Source organism: Misgurnus anguillicaudatus, unplaced genomic scaffold (assembly GCF_027580225.2).
Source record: "Misgurnus anguillicaudatus unplaced genomic scaffold, ASM2758022v2 HiC_scaffold_28, whole genome shotgun sequence".
NCBI classification, from domain to species: Eukaryota; Metazoa; Chordata; class Actinopteri; order Cypriniformes; family Cobitidae; genus Misgurnus; species Misgurnus anguillicaudatus.
The window spans coordinates 2116168-2138176 of NW_027395278.1; the positions used below are offsets into that span (position 1 = coordinate 2116168).

The 22009-nt window shown below is 35.9% G+C and overlaps 2 protein-coding genes across 4 annotated transcripts in view; one reads left to right on the top strand and one right to left on the bottom strand.

Annotated features, from left to right (window-relative positions):
- The window catches only part of LOC141362572 (interphotoreceptor matrix proteoglycan 1-like), a 36449-nt gene extending 19423 nt beyond the window's left edge, over window positions 1-17026 (top strand). Inside the window, exons 13-18 of one of the 3 annotated variants that reach the window (XM_073864844.1) lie at window positions 6733-6952; window positions 7882-8092; window positions 8754-8939; window positions 9045-9228; window positions 13756-13839; window positions 16868-17026. In XM_073864844.1, coding sequence (XP_073720945.1) covers window positions 6733-6952; window positions 7882-8092; window positions 8754-8939; window positions 9045-9228; window positions 13756-13839; window positions 16868-16948 — 966 coding nt within the window. In that variant the 3' untranslated portion in view covers window positions 16949-17026. Of the gene's footprint in view, window positions 1-6732; window positions 6953-7881; window positions 8093-8753; window positions 8940-9044; window positions 9509-13755; window positions 13840-16867 lie in introns of those variants that run through there. The other 2 variants (XM_073864843.1, XM_073864842.1) reach the window with 2 other exon arrangements.
- Window positions 17027-18914: 1888 nt separating this feature from the next.
- The window catches only part of LOC141362539 (unconventional myosin-VI-like), an 84948-nt gene continuing 81853 nt past the window's right edge, over window positions 18915-22009 (bottom strand). The window contains exon 31 of the mRNA XM_073864772.1: window positions 18915-21100. Coding sequence (XP_073720873.1) covers window positions 20901-21100 — 200 coding nt within the window. The 3' untranslated portion in view covers window positions 18915-20900. The remainder of the gene's footprint in view (window positions 21101-22009) is intronic.

The following is a 22009-nucleotide window of genomic DNA, read 5'->3' on the forward strand; positions in this document are numbered from 1 at the left end:
TCGAGTGTGTATGAATCTCGAACATTGCTGGGAAGGTCATTTCACAGCTTAGGGGCTAGGAAGATCCACCACCTGAAGATGATTTAGATTTTTTAGGAAATATGATTTATTTTCAGAGAACAAAATTTTGCAAGCTCGATGTCCACAATGGATAAGTGTCTGAAACACAGAGCCTGCCAAAATAAAATTCCCTCAGGCGATATGTTTTTGATTCTGTTTCTCAAAATGATTCTGTAGCTTTACTGGCAAAACATGCAATGCCATATTCATATGTTTAATTCCAAGGAGGCCCATGAATTGATCAACTGTATAGGAACTAGTGCACCGTGTCACTTTGGATAAAACTGTCTCTCAGATGCATAAATGTAAACTGCTTTTGTTGGTTAGCTAGTCTGCAGCGTGACACACATCCTTGGGTGTAATCAATCCTTAAATATTATTTAATAAGAGTGTTACATGAATAAAGACAAAGCATGTTTTGTTGAATATGAAATTAACAGCTTAATGAACAATTTATTAGCCTGACGTTGCCATACTCAATTCTAGTCAGAATTTGAGTCTGATACCGCTCCATTGAGCTATAATTATGAGGCGTGTCTCAACCGAAAAATGCCTCTGCACTCAATTGGATAGACCTACGACCAATCAGAGCAACCGAGTGTGTAACGTATGTTGAAATTACGTCTTTGCAGCCTGACCGAACTGGTAGTTATTCGCTACAATGACACTAACATTGTGATTATACCGAGTTAGCGAATGTACATCAACACCTTATGTTTACAACATTTCGTTTATATCACAACATGAAGTATTTACTAAGTCATAGAGTAAGACTATCTCTTACCATTTGTACGTTAGGTGAACTTCATCCACGGCGATAGCCATTACGTTTGCTTGAAAATATTGGAGCCTAGCATGTCCCCTCCACTTATTTAGCAACCACGATTCCGGGCTTCCGAAAAGAAGCTGGCACCGACCGCTAATTATATCCATCTCGTCGTGCACGCTGAGTTGCATCGCCGTGATAACGTTAGCCATTTCAGTTGCGACCAACTTTTGCCAAATAGGACATCAACAAATGCCCTGCTCGCGTTTCTCTGTTCCTCTTTTAAAATCAATGCTCTGTCGATATCTTTTAGTACAGACTCAATGTCAGAATCCACACATCTGAACTCTACAGCGGCAGCCATTCAACACACGCGCTCTTTGGTGACGTGGTTCATTACGTTACTGTTGATTATCTGTCCATCATCGTATAAAGCCCGCCCTGACAATTTGATTGGTTCGACCAGCATTTGTCCTAAAATAGTAGCTCCTCAACGCAGAAACCCCAGACCCATCTTCCCGTTTACAAAATCTTGTGGGCGGGGCTAAGATGGGCTGGCACCCAGGCTAACAATTTATAATAAAAGCAATACAAAAGACAGCTGCCTTTGTGGCTTGTTTATGTGGCTGAATGCAATCTCTGAAATGCTGCATGTACTTTGAAGATTCAAAGTAAAATTGCTCTACTAATGGATGATTCTGTGTTTATTTGTCTAAAATGATGTCTGTTTTCAGAGAACATCAGAATAGTTATTATCTTCAGAATTTATGTTATACAACTTAAAAGGTTAGCAAGACATTTTTACCATTTAAAACATCTACATATTCTGTTCTTTACTTTATATTTAAGTTATGGAGTTTAAAGTATGACTTTTAAGAGACAAACCATTCCAATACTACATAAAAGATTTAAGTTGTGAACACCCGCAAAAGCATTTTGGCTTTTCAAATGAACCACAAAAATTCAGGTCAGACGCTACCATGAAATAGCCATAAAATGAGTTCATTGATTCATAAATAAGTTTGTAAGGAATCATCTGACAACGATAATCTTGTTTTTTTTTTTATTCTGAAAGAACATTGATTTTCCACCTCAATATTGCACCTGCTTTTGTATGCATTTGCAATATTTTAGTTCTATACTAGATTTGCATTGATTTTAGCTTCTCATCTTGTAGGATTCTCAATACTCCTGTGTTTCCTGGTTTGTGGAATGGAAAACTAAAGCATGCAAATCATGCACAATTTATGACCATCCAAAAATTATTAGACAGAACAGCAGATACAAGTGTAATTGTCAAACCAGTATGCTAGAATGTGTTTTTTTATTTATTTTTATTTACCCTTTATTTTACCAGGTGATGTCCCATTGAGATATTCAAATCTCTTTTACAAGGGAGCCCTGGAGCAGTTTAGAATCTGCTTATCAGAAGCATTTTAAGATGCATTATGAAGATAACTATTAATAAAGATAACTATAACTATATTAGCGTCCATACACGGATGATAACTATAACGTTATGTGATTTCTAAACTTGTGTGCTGCAGTGTTACAGTCACAAAAATGGAAGTAGATGGCCTGCTGTTGCTTTACGTTTTTAATGCTGAACATCTTTCCTCCAAAATCTGACCGCAAAAGCCAGAACTCCTTGAAGGCTGAGTTACGGCGCGTTTGTCGCTGGCATGCAAAGCATACATATTGCCAGCTTGCTCGTACATATAAACGTATGGTATCACTCTAAAAATTAATGTTTAAAACCATATGTTTACTTGGGCGAAGCAGAATAAAATGAAGGCTGAAGGCCGAATAATTTTCAGCCTAATAATTTCGGTTGCCGAATATTCGGTGCATCCCTAATCTCGTTACACCCCATATATTATTATAGACGGTTACATGCGCACTAACTTCCGGTCTATATGTGTTTATTAGTCAGGGGTGCGTTTCCCAAAAGCATCGTTAACTACGGTCGAAAGTTTTGTCGTTCCTGACAAAATTCAGCGATCGCAAACTTGTGTGGTTTGAATGACAGCTCTTCACCTGTGGATAGAAGCATAGTTCCTTGTTATAATATGTAGAATTACATTGATCATGCTTTTGAACAAATTAAGCAAATGACATCTATATCCATTTTAAATATATACAAATTCCATTTTGTTTTTTAGTTTGTAAACAGGGCTGCTAGCTTTAAAGCTCACGTAACACACGCTGTTTCTGCATTTCTGATATCAATCTGGAGTACCTATAGAGTAGTATGACATCCTTTTTATCTCTGAAGAGTCTTTAGTTTAATCAGATTAATAAAAGAAATATTAGCTTTAACGAATCTTTCCGATAACGTACGAAAAAATGAAGAAGGAGGAGTTATAACACGGGAGGAGTGAGTACGAGTCATGCAACACTATACAACACTTATAACGTATGATTCACTACATGTTTGTGTCATTTATATAATATACACGCGCCTATTTCCAACATAAGACAGAAGTCTTACTTACCACGTGTAACTCGTCATGACCCGGTTCTGAAAATCCACCGCATCAAACACACACGCAAAACTCCGCTGCTAATCCGGATAATAAACTATATCCATTGTTTCCATGAGGCTGGATGTCTTCTCCTTACATCCAAAAACACACTTCTTGTTGTGCCATTGTTGACTTTTGAAATTAAACAAAGCTGAGTGGCGTGATAAGCTGTTAGCAAGCTCTAGCGTCTCCCGCTGACTGACGGCTGGGCGGGGTTTTCCGGGGGAAGTTTTCCGGCGGAAGCCCATATAAAGAAGTGATACGTATCGAAAACCCCTGAAACGTCCGTTAGAACCGTAATCGAAAAAAATTAGCCGAAACTTGTACGAACCATGGCGAAGTGCATTCGGCACAGAAATACTCTGAAACACGCCCAACTGCATTTTTGACACTTTGCCTACGTTTAGCATGAGGAAACAACTCTATAACTGTGTTAATAAGTCAGAATGCTTGAAATACCATTAAACCCCCCCCTTTAAGATCCTGGGGAATCCCTGGGAGGAGTGACATAAGAGGGAACTTGCACAGGAATTAAATATCTTGAAAATAAACAACAGATAACTAAATCACGATAACAAAATCAGTCGTCCGATGCAATATACAGTACGTTATTTACAGCAATAATCGACATTAAATAGATTTTAACAGATTAATTAGTACTCCACCTCCCATGTGACATCATCAACTATGTTGTTGAACCAACATGGTTCAAATGATGAATGTGCAACAAAGTTACATTTTCGGGAAACATTCTTGACTATGTAGTTAGTTTCTCCAACTATGCATCGTACTTTGCTGATGCAGCAGCAATTTACGTCGTTACTGTCTCCACTCATCTGTAGAAAACCAAAACATTTTATTTTTGACAAGGTTTTTGTTCCAGAGGTTAGTTTAGTCACTAACCTGGGATGCATTTCCCAAAAGCATCGTTAGCTAACTACGGTCGTTGTTACCATTGAACTCTATTGGTAACGACAGAACTTGCGACCATAGTTGCTTTTGGGAAACGCACAAAAATGTCAAAAATAAAATGTTTTGGTTTTCTAAAGATGAAGGGAAACATTGAGCATGGATCACTGCTGTGAAGAGAGGTTTGGCAGCTATGCAAGAATTGAAGGATTTGTAGCTAACATGGTATACATTAATTTTACAGTAACGTTAGCTCAGTGATATCTAAACAAAGGTAATTTAGTTGCCATTTATTTTGCTTGTTATCAGAAAATAAAACTACTCTAAAAGGACTCGTTGCTATTGATTATATGTGAAAGTCTACCTGAAGTGAAGTAGGGTTGTTCCGATAGACATATCGTGTATCGACGATCATCAGACATATCGCTAATAGCGGGCTTTTATGACGATAGTTGGCGATAGTTATTATCATCATCATAGTTACACATTAACATGCGCATTCCATCCTATTCCTCGCATGAGAGGGTTTGTGGGGTTCACTTTGCGTGAGAGAGCTTGTAATGCGGGCGGATTCCTTCTCGTACGCACGTTGACTCAATCCGCGTGTCTTGGAGTTTTGCTTGGACCTGAATGCGCGCAGCATGGACTCTTCTAGCACCTGAACTTGTAATACGCAAGCTTGTTAGGCGCGCAGAGGGTTAAAACCAGCGAGTTTGTTGTTTCCACTCCCTGGTAGGCAGGAAATTTTAGAGCGCCTGGACAGTTTTAAGAAGGTTGCGGTCATAACAGTGTTCCCCTTGCTTCTTTTTATAGCCACCAATCAAGTGACTTGTCATAAATAAGTAAAAATTAACAAACAAATTAATTAATGAGTAAACTACTGCCCCGCCCCCCGATACTATTGTGTATCTGCGATCTCACAGGCTGACAATAGGACAATCTCTAAATGGGGCATATCGCCCAACACAAGTAAAGTAAAGTAAAGTTTGATCCACAAAAGGCATTTGTTTATGTTGTTGAAGCATTATTCTCTTTCATTTAGAACAATTTTTAAAACGATATTTGTACAGTTATAGTTATTGTTATCGCTATTAAAAATGTATATGTTACAATACTTCTTTCTCTGAAATTTTTATTGTATTTACCATTTTTCCTGTGTAAGTGAGTGCTACTGTATAGACATATTAGTTTATTCATACTGTCCTGTGGTGGCAATCAAAGGTCACGATACTGGAATCAGTTAGACACTAGCATTGACTGGTACTGAGCTCTGAGTCCCAGCATGTCCTGTGGGAAAGAGTCACACCTGTTCTCCTGGCGCTATGCCGAGAGGTGAAAGGTTGATCTTGAATGGCAGATCAGTTCTACCTCCTTATACTGATAACCTTTTGGTTTAAAGACATGAACATGTTTAGTAAAGACGTCTTTATGCCAAGCCAACATTGTATCACCTCTGCAAGCTTGAATTTACTTTTAAAAAGCGCTAGAGATGCATTTTTAAGTAAATTATTCATGCTTTTATTTTACATAGCGTCCTCCATCTAACCTTGAGGCGGATATTATGAATATAAAGTCACCATATATATTTTATATACTACCTTGTTTTTTTCAGCATTACTGTGTGCCAACATAAAATGACTTTTTTTGAAATAGACATTTCATCTCTTTACAACAGCATGTTGTATAAATGTATATTTAATGGTGCTTGCTAAGGCAAAAATCGGCATTGGTTATATTAAGGGTAAGGGATTTGAACAAAACAACTTTGGTATTAAACTTTGTCCCAAACAAATGATAGATCAAATAGGGCTGCTGAGGACAGGTGTGCTATAGCAATCAGAATCAGACATGTCATGAAAAGGATGAAAAATAGCAACAATCCGGTAACTACATAATAACAACAGACAAAAACCGCCATGAATATATTTGCAATGACAAAGCAAGGCCATGCAAACTTGGCCTTGCCCGCAGAATGCAATTAAATTAGCCTATGCAAAAAACCCTGTAAAGAAAATGAGCAGTTATGCTAAATGACATGCATGTCACGTTTGTGAGACAAATATTTTCAGAATATTAATATGTCAGATGTCGCTTCAAATATATCAAGCTCTCTAAGTCTTCTGTCTTTCACTTGACTGCTGCAATCAGGCTCTTGAAATCTTGAGCAAAGATGGATGACTGAGCTGCTACGCCCTATTTCTCCCAAACAACCGCCTTTATCTCTTACTGGCCCTCCTCGGGAGGAGTGAAATGAGCATTGAAAAGGTTTTGCATATTGTAATAGGATGAGAGACAGACACCAGCTGAAATCTTCCCGTCTCAGAACTCGAGCTATCGACGAGAATTGCTTTACAATTGACAATCCCAGAAAGCTTTGCATCTAAGCTGCATTACATTTAGGCACCAAACCAGTCAGCGTTGACGAAAGAAAAAGTCGTCACTTCATTCTTTTTATTTTTATCTCTCACACAGCTCCTCCCATATCTACAGTCCAATCTGACTGGATTTAAGGAGCTTGAGATCCTGAACTTCAGGAATGGCAGTGTGGTGGTAAACAGCAAGATGAAATTAACTAAACCTGTTCCCTACAATGCTACGGAGAGGGTGCACTGCTTGCTGGAGGACTTCTGCAATGCCGCGTCTACGAAGCTGGATATGAAACTTGACTCCCAGTCGGTGGATGTGGGAGCAGGTAGGGATGGGCACTGATTACAAGCGCTCCAATTAAGAACATTAGCGGTACGTTCACACGGGGCCTAAGGGTTAACGTTCCCCATTCACTTTCAATGGGTGACGTCATGCGTTGCCGAACTGAATTGTGGATCCGTCTGCACCGCGTCACTGCCTCGCGGCACAAATTAAACATTTCTCAACTTTTCAAGCGGCAACGTGTGCGTCAGCCAATCAGATCGCCTTATGCAAATAACCTAGGCAGAGCCAGCCAATTACGTTTATGGAAGACCGGAGCATGTATTGTGTCCACTGTGATTGACTGTTGGCCACACTTCAGACAAGCCTTCCGTCATGGTTAACGCTTCTGTCCCGTGTGAATGTAGCGTAAATAATAGTAGTAATTTACATTAACATAAAAGGATCATCATGCCCGTGTTAAGTCTGTTAGTCTTTCTCTGGCTGCGTCCGAAAGCTCTAAAACGCTGCCTTCAGAAGCAGCATTCCAAGGCAGGAAGGCGTCAAGGCACATCCGAATCCAATGTTTGGTTTACTTCCTGTCTCCTGAGATACATTCATCCTCTTGTCACACAATTCTATGCGTGGGCATGCGCAGGGAATGTGATTGGTCGAGCCTGGTCGAGTAAAAATAAAGTAAAATGCGGCCAAGAAAGCACCTGGAGCACAAATTTAGTGTAAATAAAGTTACATTTTCACTTTTTACACAATTTTTAGCAAGAAATTTGTATTGTAGTTTTCAAATATGTGATTAGTTATCACAAAGATAATCTCTGTTTATATTTCATTTCACTACCTATGAATGTATAGGGAGTGCCACTGAAGTCATTGCCTTATAAGACAGAAAGGCAATCAGCTGCCTAAGCTTTCGGACGCAGTCTCTATCTGGCTCGAAGTATTTAAAAACCAATTAATGTTCATTTTTATGGCCAGCAGATGACGCAGATCCATGTAAATTTATGGCATGTAACGAATTCTCCCGCTGCGTGGTGAACACGCTAAGCACGGAGGCAGAGTGTCTCTGTGATCCGGGCTACAGCACTGTGGATGGCCTTCCCTGCACCAGCATATGTGACCTGCAACCAGAATACTGCCTGAACGGAGGGCAGTGTGAAATCATACCAGGGCACGGTGCTACCTGCAGGTATGTTAATATCACCTCTTAATGGTGATATCAAAGTCTATCGTACGTAATTTGTCAAACCAGACAGGACATGGATAAAGCCTTAGCCCATTCATTCAATGGCTTTACAGTAGGGCTGCATGATTCTTGCAAAAATGTGAATAACGATTTTTCCCATGGGAAATGAGATCACGATTCTCTCAAACAATTCTCTCTTTTTTTCGACAAAAACATTTATTGCACTCAAGTAAAAAAATATGCTACACATGTCTTTCAGTTATAATAACCTGTTTTAAAAGTCTCTTTTCCTTATTTTAGACCCCTTAAAGGAATATTCCATTTTCTAAAAAGAAAAATCCAGATAATTTACTCACCACCATGTCATCCAAAATGTTGATGTCTTTCTTTGTTCAGTCGAGAAGAAAGTATGTTTTTTGAGGAAAACATTGCAGGATTTTTCTCATTTTAATGGACTTTAATGGACACCAACACTTAACACTTAACTCAATACGTAACAGTTTTTTTCAAACTCTTTAATATTTCCCTGACTCGCTACTTGGACTTTCAAGATTTCTTAACTTTCTAAAATGTCAACTTTAAAATGATTTTTCCAGGTTTTATATCATTAGAAACCTCTACAATTTTAGGTGATCCTAACCGTTTTTCTCTTACCCACTTTTAGATGTCATATCGGTCAGTACTGGCACTATCACGGAGAACGCTGCAATGAGATGGTGTCAGTGCCAGTTGACCCTCTTCTTTTCATAGCCTGCCTGGTGGGAAGCCTCTCAGTGGTTTGTGCTGTGATAGGCATCTTGATTTTCATTAACAAGAAATGTATACGGACCAGAAAGACCATGTCACTTGTGTAAGAAGGGCTTTTTTACGTTTCCTTTACTTTAGATTTGGATTTGCAGTGGTGTGGGCTGTTTTAAACACAAAGGTGTTAAGACTTGATCTCTTTGCATTATAGGCATTCAGAATCGCCATTCTCCTTTGGCAATACTTTGAGAATAAATCCAGTTTTTGAGAATGATGATGGGGTCTTAACACATGTGTCGAGCATCCTCTGTCCAATGAGCTCTGACTCAGGCTCCTTACATCACTCAGGCCAAGGCACATTTCGATCACTTGAAAGTATACAGCTTAGCATCGAGGTAAAGTGTACAGCCAAGATCTGTACTAACATCCATATCAGCTTCTGATCAAATCATACCTATGTCCTTTATTGTGGACTTTAGGGAGCATACCGACTAACTTTTACTTCTAATTTCACAGTGGTTTTATTTGTCATGCCAACATAGTCAAGCCTGGTTAAACAGCACAGTTGGTCACTTAAGACACTTTTAGGACACTTTCAAATGTGTTTCCATTAGATAAAAAGTGAAACCGTGCAGCATTTGTTTTAAATAAAGCACATGCACTTTTTGGATGCAAAATATTTTATAACATTTATAGGGTCCAGATTATAAAACACTGTTATATTTTTTTTGTTAAAAAGACAAACAGTAATTGGACAGTATCTGAATAGGGACAAACCCATCTGTTGGATTATAAATTAACCCATGCTGGGTTGTTGCAACCCATGGTTGAGTCAAATATAAACATTTTCAGGGTTAATTTAACTCAGTGGTTGGGTTTGTCCCTTTTTGACCCAGCCATTGGTTGAAAATAACCCAACATTTTTTATGTGTGATTTATTTTACATGTTATTTGACTGACTAATGTAGAGAATGAGCAGTGGCGGCTCGTGATTGCTCTTCCAAGGGGCGCAAATTCAAAATATGTGTTCGGAGTGTCATGTGTGTGGCTCGTGTTTTTAAATAATGTGTTTGTTGCGTCATGTGAACCATGTGCATCACGTGTTTTGTCAAAATAAGTGCCTGCTGCACACATCTCAAAACTGTTTATGATAAAAGAGACGCTCACGTTCACAAAATACACCAAGGACACTCCATTAACAGTAAACTGTGCTTACGCATGAGAATATGTGAGTATCTGGCAAACGTGAGCGTCTCTTTTATCATAAAACCCAGACGCGTCTGCAGCAGGCACTTATTTTGACAAGACACGTGATGCACACAGGTTCACTTGATGCACCAAACACATATTTTGAAATTATGAACCACACACATGACGGGCTACATACATGTTGTTACGAACTTCGTATTGTGCGCCCTCAAAAAAAGAAGTCACCAGCCGCCATTGAGAATGAGGGCAAATTTCTGGAAGTCAGCAAAATTGTAAGGTAGGGCTGCAAAACAATTAATTGCGACTAATTGTTTGCAAAATAATTATTTTACACAGTACACAAACATACTGTATATGATGTAAATAAAAAACTTTATCAATACACACAGATGCAAGTATATATTTAAGAAATATTTATATATGTGTACACTGAAAAAAATGACTCATTGAATTTAATCAATTTTTTTAAGGTAAGTGGTTGCAATCAATTTATTTAAGCTACATGTAAACAAAAGTTGTATATTTTATTTTACTTTACTAATCTTTTTTGTTTAAATGTAGCTTAAATAAATTGATTGCAACCACTTACCTTAAAAAAATTGATTAAATTAAATGAATCATTTTTTTTCAGTGTATATACATTTATATTTTAATATAATTTAATTATATACTAAATATATAAATAGATTTTTTTTCTTAAAATTATACATGCATGTGTATAATTTTTTTATTCTGCAAACGATTAGTTGCGATTAATCACTTTGCATCCCTACACTGAAAAAAATTATTCATTGAATTTAATATTTTTTTTAAGGTAAGTGGTTGCAATCAATTTTTTAAGCTACATGTAAACAAAAGTTTTATATTTTATTTTACTTTACTAAACTTTTTTGTTTAAATGTAGCTTAAATAAATTGATTGCAACCACTTACCTTAAAAAAATTGATTAAATTCAATGAATCATTTTTTTTCAGTGTATATACATTTATATTTTAATATAATTTAATTATATACTTAATATATAAATAGATTTTTTTTCTTAAAATTATACATGCATGTGTATAATTTTTTTATTCTGCAAACGATTAGTTGCGATTAATCACTTTGCATCCCTACACTGAAAAAAATTATTCACTGAATTTAATATTTTTTTTAAGGTAAGTGGTTGCAATCAATTTATTTAAGCTACATTTATACAAAAGTTTTATATTTTATTTTACGTTACTATTTTTTTTTTTTGTTTAAATGTAGCTTAAATAAATTGATTGCAACCACTTACCTTAAAAAAATTGATTAAATTCAATGAATCACTTTTTTTCAGTGGAAGGCCTAAAAATGGTTATAATAATGCAAAAAACAGGTAACATCTGTAAATTCAGCAAAAATGTTATATACTTTTGATGAATTGTTCTTTATGAAGAAGAAATTAAAGACTCAAGAGCATCAGTACACACAACAAAACATACAGTCCTGTAATATAATAGATTTGTTTATATAAAAGAGTATTTTAGAGGCAGAAATTCTTTTAGGAAGAAGAATTTTTAGGGGGCTTTAAAAGTAAATTTAATGGGTAAACTGTGATTAATATTTACCTGAACAGGCTGCTTTGTTCTACAAAAGAAATTACACAGTCGAACCCCAGATGTAAATTTTAAAACTGTTGTGCTTTCGGATGCATGTTCACCCCAAAAAATAACAATTTTATTGTTTAGTAATTGGTTCACTGTGGTTTTCACGACCTGTACAATACATTTGTCATCTTCTAAAGTTATACAATAGTTTAGTGTGAGACCACAATAAAAAATCAATTACAGACTTTTTAGTTTGGGGTAAACTGTTCCTATAAAATGCTAAAAAGCTGCAACTTGAGCAGATAGGACTTTACCTGTTAGATACACTCATGGTTTTAAAACGAACATCTCATTTGATAACATTCAAATCAAGGAAGTCTCACTTTATCTTAAAGTTTTTTTAAAGCCATTGAAGAAATTTCAAAGGGAATTCATGGTGAGTTAGCCCTCCAGGTTATCGGTTAAGTCACTGATCTACAAGAAGAAAACCTTGGAAATAAAAGTAGCTAAAACTTTCCAGAATTGTGCCAGTAATAAAAGTAAATTAAGTCCTGAGTGTAAAATGTGTAAAATTCTGCATGATTTTCTCATCCTCATGTTGTTCTGAACCAGTATGAATTTTTTTTCTGTTGAACACAGAAGATATTTTGACAAATGATGGTAAGAACACAGCTTATTGAAATTGACTTCCATAGTAGGAAAAACAAATATGGAATTCAGTGGGTACCATCAACTGTGTGCTCACCATCATTTATCAAAATATCTTCTTCATCGTTTATCACAATACTTCCATCATATTTGTTTTCCTAATATGGAAGTCAATCGTTACAACAGCTTTATTTATTATAATATCTTGTGTTTATTTAAATAAAAAATAGCTAAGGGTGCACTCTAAAAAAACAAACGGTGCTATATAGAACCAAAACTGTTGCTTTGGATCGTAATCATAGAAGAACCGTTTTTAGTGCCATATAGCACCTGTGTAGAACCATATAGGGGCCATATAGAACCACTATAGCACCAAATATGGTTCTACATGGCACTATATGGTTCTACACAGGTGCTTCACTGGTGCTTCACCGGTGCTATATGGCACTAAAAAACGGTTCTTCTATGATTACGAGCAAAGAACCACTTTTGGTGCTATATAGCACCGTTTGTTTTTAGAGTGTGAGTAAATGAGGGTGAGTAAATGATGACTGAATTTTTACCCCATTTAATTGGCTCCAGTTTCCAAGACTTAGCTTCAGGTAAAAATTGCATCAAAATAATTCATTTTCTGTGATTATGGCTCATATCTTTTCGGCAAAAATTTGATATAGCAACGAAAATGGTGCCATACCAATCATATTTTTTTTCTTTTTATTGATATCAATAAAATAACTTTACAAAAAAACGGATTAAATTATTTCTGAGGGAAAATATCACATGATCATTTTTAAAATATCACATGACAATTTTACAAACCACTGAATGTAATTATTCACAGATCCGTCCAAGACATACTCTGCAATAAAATACCAATAAGTTATAGTTAGGTAATAATATTTAATCTCAAATTAAAGATAAATTAACTTTCATATGGTACCTTTTTCTTTGTTCTACAAGACATCATCGTCAGGCACCTTGTTTGTGTATATTATAAATCTTTTTGTGAAATATTTTGAAAACTTTAGCCACCCAGCACCTTTAACGCCTGTTTTCAATTTTATCTAATCAAAATATTTAAGAATTAACACATTTTATCACGGTGGTTGATAATTTTCCAAATTTTGTAGACCAAGTTAATTGAAATGCAAACTTATAAATGTCTGTAATGGTTATAAACAAACAAGCATAAAGACAATGAAAATTATGCTAATGTTTATTTATTTACTTAACATAAAGGCATTATTTTCCTACTTGAAATAATTGGCTATATGGGCTTTGCATCTCATTTAGATCAGTGCATCTGTAGTTGTCCAAACTAATGATATTATGAATGATAATCAACATTTTTCCTGCACCAGATGTTTTCTTCTTCAAAGTAGGCCTATTGACAGTCTGCATTACCATTTAGTGCCAAACCCCTCTCTGCTTTGCATGGCATGTCAACACTGAAAATTGTTCAAGATTGATGGCACTCTTTTATTCCCTTCCCAGATCCCCAGACAACTCTACAGCGGAAGATCAGAAAAGTTAGCATCAGAAATGCTTGACTTCCATCAGTGTGTTACATATAATGAGGTAAGATGGCTAATTCTTGACAGCAGGCAATACGTGTGACTTTGGTGAAAGCTGCTGGGGTAAAAACAAGCAATTTGATGAGTTGATCGAAAAGTAAATAATCAAGACAGCGTGATTTATCCTGTCAAGATGATTAATCTTTCCCATCAACACCTCAGCCTGTACCATCCGTTGGTGTAGGCTACTGGACACCCCTGCGGTGTGGGGACGGCCCAATTCTTATGTGTTATGAACAAAATATTATTATTTAGAGAGATTTTACTCCGTACAGAGGCAACATTAAAGCATCAATATACTGTGTTAAAATTTGTGATAACTTAAATATTACTCCATCACCACCCAACCTGATCGCGTCTCACACTTATGATTTATCACCTTGCATTTGGCATTTGTGTATTCGTGAAATTGTGACCTTTTGTGACTAAAAGATTTGTGAACGTAATTCTCTTCTCTGTTGTCCTCTAGCAGAATGGTTCAATTATACAGGTCATAAGCTTAATAGGCTATAAAACATAAAGACATTGGCTCTGTACCAGTTACCTTATCCAGCGTGCGGATCCTGCTCACATCACTCGCAGCCGTACACGTACTCCACAGTGTAGAAAGTTTTTAAACCCTCTTAAAGAAAGTTCACCTCAGGATCGCGTTCCAGGCAGCAAACCTCATCCAGACGCGCGCGCTGTACACCTGCGCAATACGCATGTAGTCGTCTTTTGCTTCAGCGCGAGCTGCTGTTGTTTCATTCTGGTTTGACATTGCATAAATTACATTTGGTTAAATACTTGTATTTACACTTGCAAAGTTTTATTCTACCAATTATAACACCCATTAAAAAGGAACAAATAGCGTGCTGCTTTGTCATCCCTTGTGAAAAATAAGTGTGATTAAGTGTAGTGAAAGCATACTTTTTGTTTAAAATAATAAGAGTATACTTTTTGAGAAGCTTTTTGAGCACTTGCTGATAATATAATAAAATTAAATTAAAAACCACTTAAGTGTACTTAAATGTAATATAATGACACTATTTATTAACACAATTAAGTGCACTTTTTACTAATGCACTTTGTTATAATGTCTTATTAAGTTTTACTTAAAGAAAGTACACTTTCATGATAATATTTCTAAACACATTTAAATGCACTTTTTAAAAATGTTTACTTAAGTTTTACTTAAACATACATTTTAAATAATTATGATTTTATAGTGTTTAAAATAATTGGGTTTTTTTCGTGCTATTATCACGAATTTTCGCGTTTTTTTCGTGATCGTATAACGAATTCCTGTTTTCGTGTGATTATCACGTATTGGTTACTCAACTGTTTTGTCCTAATTTCTTACCATTGTCGCTTCGGTTTAGGGTTAGATTTACATAAAATGACATCCCTAACCAAACCCAACTCTAACCCTAAAGCCAGGCGACATATAAAAATAATAAATCAGAAAAAATAGTATACACCAATATATAAAGTGACATTCTAATGCAAGCACCAAATCTAACCCTAAAAGCGACAATGGTTTAAAAATAGGAAAAAGCAGTTGAGTAACCAATACGTGATAATCACACGAAAACAGTAATTCGTTATACGATCACGAAAAAAACACGAAACTTCGTGATAATAGCACGAAAAAAGAAAAAACCCACGTGACTATATCACGAAACTTTGTGAGACTGGGTAGAAATAAAATAATAATTGTATTGGAAAACATGGGAAATAATTATTTATTGCATTTTAAATGTGTTAAGTCTATAATATACTGTGTGCATTAATGCATTTGAAATGTATTTTCTCTCTAAGCTGCAATACATTTGCTTATGCAGTATACTCCAATATACTTATTGTTGACATTTACACACTGACAATATATTTATATTTATTTTTACTTTTACATTAATTGCTTGTCAGTAGATTGAACAGTGCACTTTAAGTATATTTTTAAAACACCAGAAGCAATTATGAAAGTAGATATAAAGTTGTAATAAAGTAACAATTAAGTTGTTCCAAAAAAATCACTCTTAATGGCAACTTATTAAATTTGATTTCAACTTAATATATGATATATTTGAAATTAATTACATTTAACGTGCATTCAGTGTGCCAAAAATATTGCATTTAATTCATACTTTAGTGTATATACTTAAAATATATTATTTATGTAATACAACGTTTTTAACAAGAGTTTCAGAGTCAAGCATTTCCGATTGCAAAGCAACACGTTAAATATGTCGCAAATGTTACAGTTATCTGATAAATAGGGAATAAGTTGCTATTTTTTTGCTATTAAAATCATATTAGTAATATAGGCTACTAAAATAAAAGTGATGTGCTGTTATATTTATTTGCCGATGTGGCTCGTATATCGACTGTATACAACACACTTTCATCAGGTAAGTAGCGAATATGATTCATAATAAAATCATAAAAGATCAATACATAATTTCAAAAAGTCACGTAATATTACAATAGGTACCCTGTAGTAATAAAATACTATAAATAATGTATAACTTTCCATATTTTCACCACTATATCACCCCAAACTTGACATATTGTTCCCTTATACGTATAAGTACTCTGTTGTTGTTACAAATAGGTACGCTGTAAATACAGTTTAATTACGCGGTACATTGCGGGTCGTAGCCTAATATAAAGTGTTAACAAATCAATAAGCTTACTTAATAAGTGACCTGTCTAATGATGTGTTATCCAATACAATGTTGATTCTGACATTAGCATGGTGCACAATACAGAACAGCCTCCTTCAAATATTGTGTAAAATTATATATAGATTTTTTATTTATAAAAAAAAACAGTATATGAAAGTATTTTCTTTAGATTTTTTATACTACAAATGTACACCTTTTTTGAATAGCGTTTCTGAAAGGACGTTTTATTCTTAAAGTATTGTGGTCTTACAGGCTACTTACTATGCTGCATTATATTATTATTAAGCATGATTATTGTAAGTGTGTGTGTGTCATGTTTTGTTTGGTTTTTAATGACCATGCTGTATTTGTTATGTTCTTTTACAGGCATGGCGGATGGCCAAGAGGCCTTCTTGCTGTCTGCTGAGAAGTCCTGATAGTGAAGGCTTTGAAGTGACTGTTTTATGATGTCCGGACGCGGCACCAAAGCTCTTCAGTGCTATTCAAAGCAAACAAAAAGCTGTTTTGTATCCATTGGTAGTGAGTGTTTGGCTCATTCAGAGACCACTCAAAGACCAGTTGGGACCCCAGGGAGACCTCCAGAGATGGGGTCTTTGTGACTTTATTATTTAGATCAGTTTTAATATTGATTTATTGTACATGTGTTGGATGTACTGAACCCTTGTTCCCTCACAATGAGGTATTTACAAATTGATACACTGGGTGATATCTTAAATGCAAAACTAGATTTTTGTGTCCCAAATACAAAGAATGAATGTAAGTACACTATAAAAAGTTGGCACCTAAAGGGCACCTATTTTTATTGGTAAAAAATGTTGTTTTGTGTTTTTGGTATAATTTTTTTTAGACGCAATGCTAATGGATTTATCAGATTCTATGGATTATGCTAAGTTATGCTAAAAGTGCTAGCGCCAGATCCAGAGATCAGCTGAATGGATTCCAAAACGATAAAAATCAAATGTTTAACTCTAGGGGAGCTGGAAAATGAGCATATTTTCAAAATAGTGGAGTTTCCCTTTAAATAGTTAGTAGTAAATTCTTTAAATATGAATACATATACAGGCTGTGGTCAGAAGTGGGCGGAATTATGATAATGATTGTCGTGTCCACGTCAATAGGCAGATGAAGTAAATATAATAATACACACTTACACACCAAAGGTATTGTAAAATCGGAAATCGGATAATATAAATAAAATGTAAGTTGAAAAAACTTTTTAGGCGATACCAATTACAGTCCTTTTTAAGGAGATCCAACTTTTCACAGTGTATTCTGTAAATTCTTCTGATGATTATTTAAATTATTTCATGTATTTACATGTCAACAGTATGTTAAAGGGATAGTTCACTCAAAAATGAAAATTCTGTCATCAATATTTCAGGAATGTTTGTAAATAAACCGGTCAGAAGCCCCATTGACATAGGGAATAAGAATCCAGTATTCTTTTCCCTACTATGGAAGTCAATGGAGCTTCTGATTGGTTTGTTTACAAACATTCCTCAAAATATCTTCCTTCGTGTTCATCAGAACAAAGAAAGATATTATACAGTTTGTAACAACATGAGAGTAAGTAAATGATGACAGAATTTTCATTTTTGGGTTAACTGTCCTTTTAAGTATAGATCATAAATTAGTTACATGTTTTTTCACCAATAGCAGACAAGAATACTTGCAGATGAATGGGAATTATTTCCTTGTTTTATATATTAAACAGAAAAGGTGGTTTATTTCTGTTGCAGATATTGTAACTTCACATACTTACTAATCATTGGAGCAAAATCATGATTTGCATAAATTAATAATATTTTAAGATATCGTTATTTTCCATCCCAGTTATACTAAACAAGTTTCAAACCATAGTTGGGTCAAAAATGGACAAACCTGTTAATAACTCTAATATAATTATTTTAAATTAGCATGTACTGAGATACCAGCCTGATCGTACATATTTTTACTGTGTGTTCACACCAGCCGCGTGAAAAGTTAAATTTAGTGAAGTTGTAGTTTGAGGTGAGAGCTTTAAAAAACAAGAGGGTGAGATGTTATCAAAGACACCAGAGCAAATTTTGATGAACGACTATAAAGACTATATTAAAGGCGGGGTGCATGATCTCTGAAAGCCAATGTTAACATTTTAAATCATCTAAACAAACACGCCCCTACCTCAATAGAATCTGGACCTTCTTTTTTAGACCCGCCCCACACATACGCAACCAAGGCAACAATGACGGTTAGTATATACGCACCTTACTGCTGATTGGCTACAAGTGTGTTTTGATAGTCGGCCTGACTCCCTTATCCAAAGTTTTTTTTTAAATTACGTACCCCCCTTAAGTTGTGTGCCATAATGAATCATATTGACTATAATGAACAGTCAGAGCCTTTCTCTCTCTTACAGTACATCAACAAACATGTGAAAAATCTACACAGTACACATGCACACCTTTTGTAGACTGTGTTTATTCTGGTCTAGCAAAGCGATTGGAGCAACAGTTTCCAGTCCAAAATGAAAAAAACACAGCGTTATTAACCCGAACACATTAAAGATAAACTGAGAGACAAGAAACAAATAATTAACAATTATAATATTCATGAACTGCTAGTTTGAGATGACACTAGTTCAGTTAGAAAGGGCAGAATAGATGTAAATAGAGAAAAACATCAGCATATGAATAAACAAAGGCTGGATAATGATTGCAAATTAATCAAATGCAGCAATTTGGTCTACGCCACATCTTCAAATGAATGTGCTTGCTGCGTCCATTATTGCTGTTCTTTGGGAAGTTATGAGCAAAATGAGACAAGACAGAGGCAGAGAACCGCATAACAACACACACCAGAACATTTCCATGAATTTGTATATAAATAACTGTAAAAATAAAAGAGTAAATCTACCACACCTACCCACAGAATTCACAGCAAAACTTTAGTGACATCATCACTTCACCAAAAATAAAAGAAACGTTTTTCCCCCTAAATATATAACCATGATTTAAGTATAAAATTTCAAGAGTGTAACCATGCACGACAGCTATTCCTTTATGAAGCTGCTTTGAAATGCACCATCAAACAGAATTCATAATCAAATATACGTAAAGGCAATTACGAACTATGTTTTTTCTAGGTAGAGACGCTTTCATTATCTTGTACGGCATCGTCCATTACTGCGTTTACAAAGGTGAGACAAAAAGTTGCTATCGAAAGGGCAACGTAATGTATTCCAGTGCATGTTCCTCATTAGCCCTTACCATTAAGCTCTGATTGACTTATAGTTACTTTAACTAACTTTATAATGAATGTTGCTCTGCAATAATGACCAATTAAGTCTTATGATAGAATTTTAACTTGCTGGTTGAGTGTGTCATTCGTGCGCCACTAGCAACGTCAAACAGAACTGCAAAAATACAGCTTTCCTGAACACCCCCATCTGCCATTGGTCAAACCCAAAGCCCCACCAACGATCACATTATTGGATGAGCCAGGGTTGCTATGATGGACTGGTCAGGGCTAGAATGTATAAAGGAAAAATCGCAGAAATTGGGTTTAGGGATAGGATAAGGATGAAAACAGCATTTCTGGATAGATGGGATACAGCTACAGCCTAAATCTCATGACAAGTTGGGTTTAGGGTTAGGTTTTGGGGTAGGATTAGGACAAAACAGCACAGGAGATTTTGGCATTTACTGTATCCCTTCTAGCCACAACTCTGGTCATGATGCTACACTAAACAAAGCAATGTGTGTTCACACTTTTTGGGGCACTTTAATAGAAACTTAAAATAAATAATAATAATAATAATAAGTACAGTACACACCTTTAACTAACAAGACCAAAGCCAGTTTTACAAAACTATCTATCACTAGGCATCAAAACGAATCCTTTAATAAAGAATATTGGTAAATATTTCAGATTTATGTGCAGGGTTACGTAAGTGTGGCACACTGTCAGAAAAAAATGGTCAAAAGTTGTATCCCAGCCGTCACTGGGGCGGTACCCTTTCAAAAAGTACACCTTTGTACCTAAAGAGTTCAGATTAGAACCTCTTGTTGAAAAAAAAAACATTTTTTAAGGGTACTGCACATATTTTGACTATTTTTTTCTAACAGTGTATTCTAATAACTAATGAGATGAAATAAATATGACAATCTTTAAGGCATCACTGAGCGACAAGTTCGAGCAAGGCTCAGATTTTTGTGAAAACTGGTATTCAAGTTCACGGCAAATGAATAACAAACTACAAACAAACAGTAAAGTGGACAGTAGTTGTGTTCACTGGAATTGCACAGCAGGATTAAAAGCTTCTAAAAGCCCACAGAGATGAAAAGCCCTTCATTTTTAGCTACTTTACCATCTACGTGTGCACGGAGAGTGTGAACCAATAAGGGAAAAGGTGTGATCATCACTTGAGAAGATTCTGGAGCATGGCGGTGGCGTAGGTGGGTCGGGCTTGTTTGCTTTCGATAGCGCTTCTCAGGTATTGGATTCCGCCACAGCGCTCCCATATTTCCTCGAACTGACGGGGGAGGATTTCCGCTCCGCGTTTTCGCGTAAGCCCGGTTTCTTCCAGACTCAGCTCGCACATCTCCATGTCGTCCTTACCTGGATCAGCAAAAGATAAAATGTTACGCCTGAATACACAGTAAACATACATATAAAGTACACATCTGCAGATAACAGTAATATCTTCCGGTAGCCACATCAGAGGAGGGGGAATTTATCTTGTGAATAAGAATTCATTGTGCGCAGTGGGAGAGAATCATTGCCTTATCTTATATACACTCACCTAAAGGATTATTAGGAACACCATACTAATACTGTGTTTGACCCCCTTTAGCCTTCAGAACTGCCTTAATTCTACATGGCATTGATTCAACAAGGTGCTGAACGCATATTGATAGGATAGCATCTTGCAGTTGATGGAGATTTGTGGGATGCACATCCAGGACACAAAGCTCCCGTTCCACCACATCCCAAAGATGCTATATTGGTTTGAGATCTGGTGACTGTGGGGGCCATTTTAGTACAGTGAACTCATTGTAATGTTCAAGAAACCAATTTAAAAAACTGATTTGAGCTTTGTGACATGGTGGGTACATGGTGGTCATAAAGGGATGGATATGGTCTGAAACAATGCTCAGGTAGGCCGTGGCATTTAAATGATGCCCAATTGGCACTAAGGGGCCTAAAGTGTGCCAAGAAAACATCCCCAACACCATTACACCACCACTACCAGCCTGCACAGTGGTAACAAGGCATGATGAATCCATGTTCTCATTCTGTTTACGCCAAATTCTGACTCTACCATCTGAATGTCTCAACACAAATCGAGACTCATCAGACCAGGCAACATTTTTCCAGTCTTCAACTGTACAATTTTGGTGAGCTCATGCAAATTGTATCCTCTTTTTCCTATTTGTAGTGGAGATGAGTGGTACCCAGTGGGGTCTTCTGCTGTTGTAGCCCATCCGCCTCAAGGTTGTGCGTGTTGTGGCTTCACAAATGCTTTGC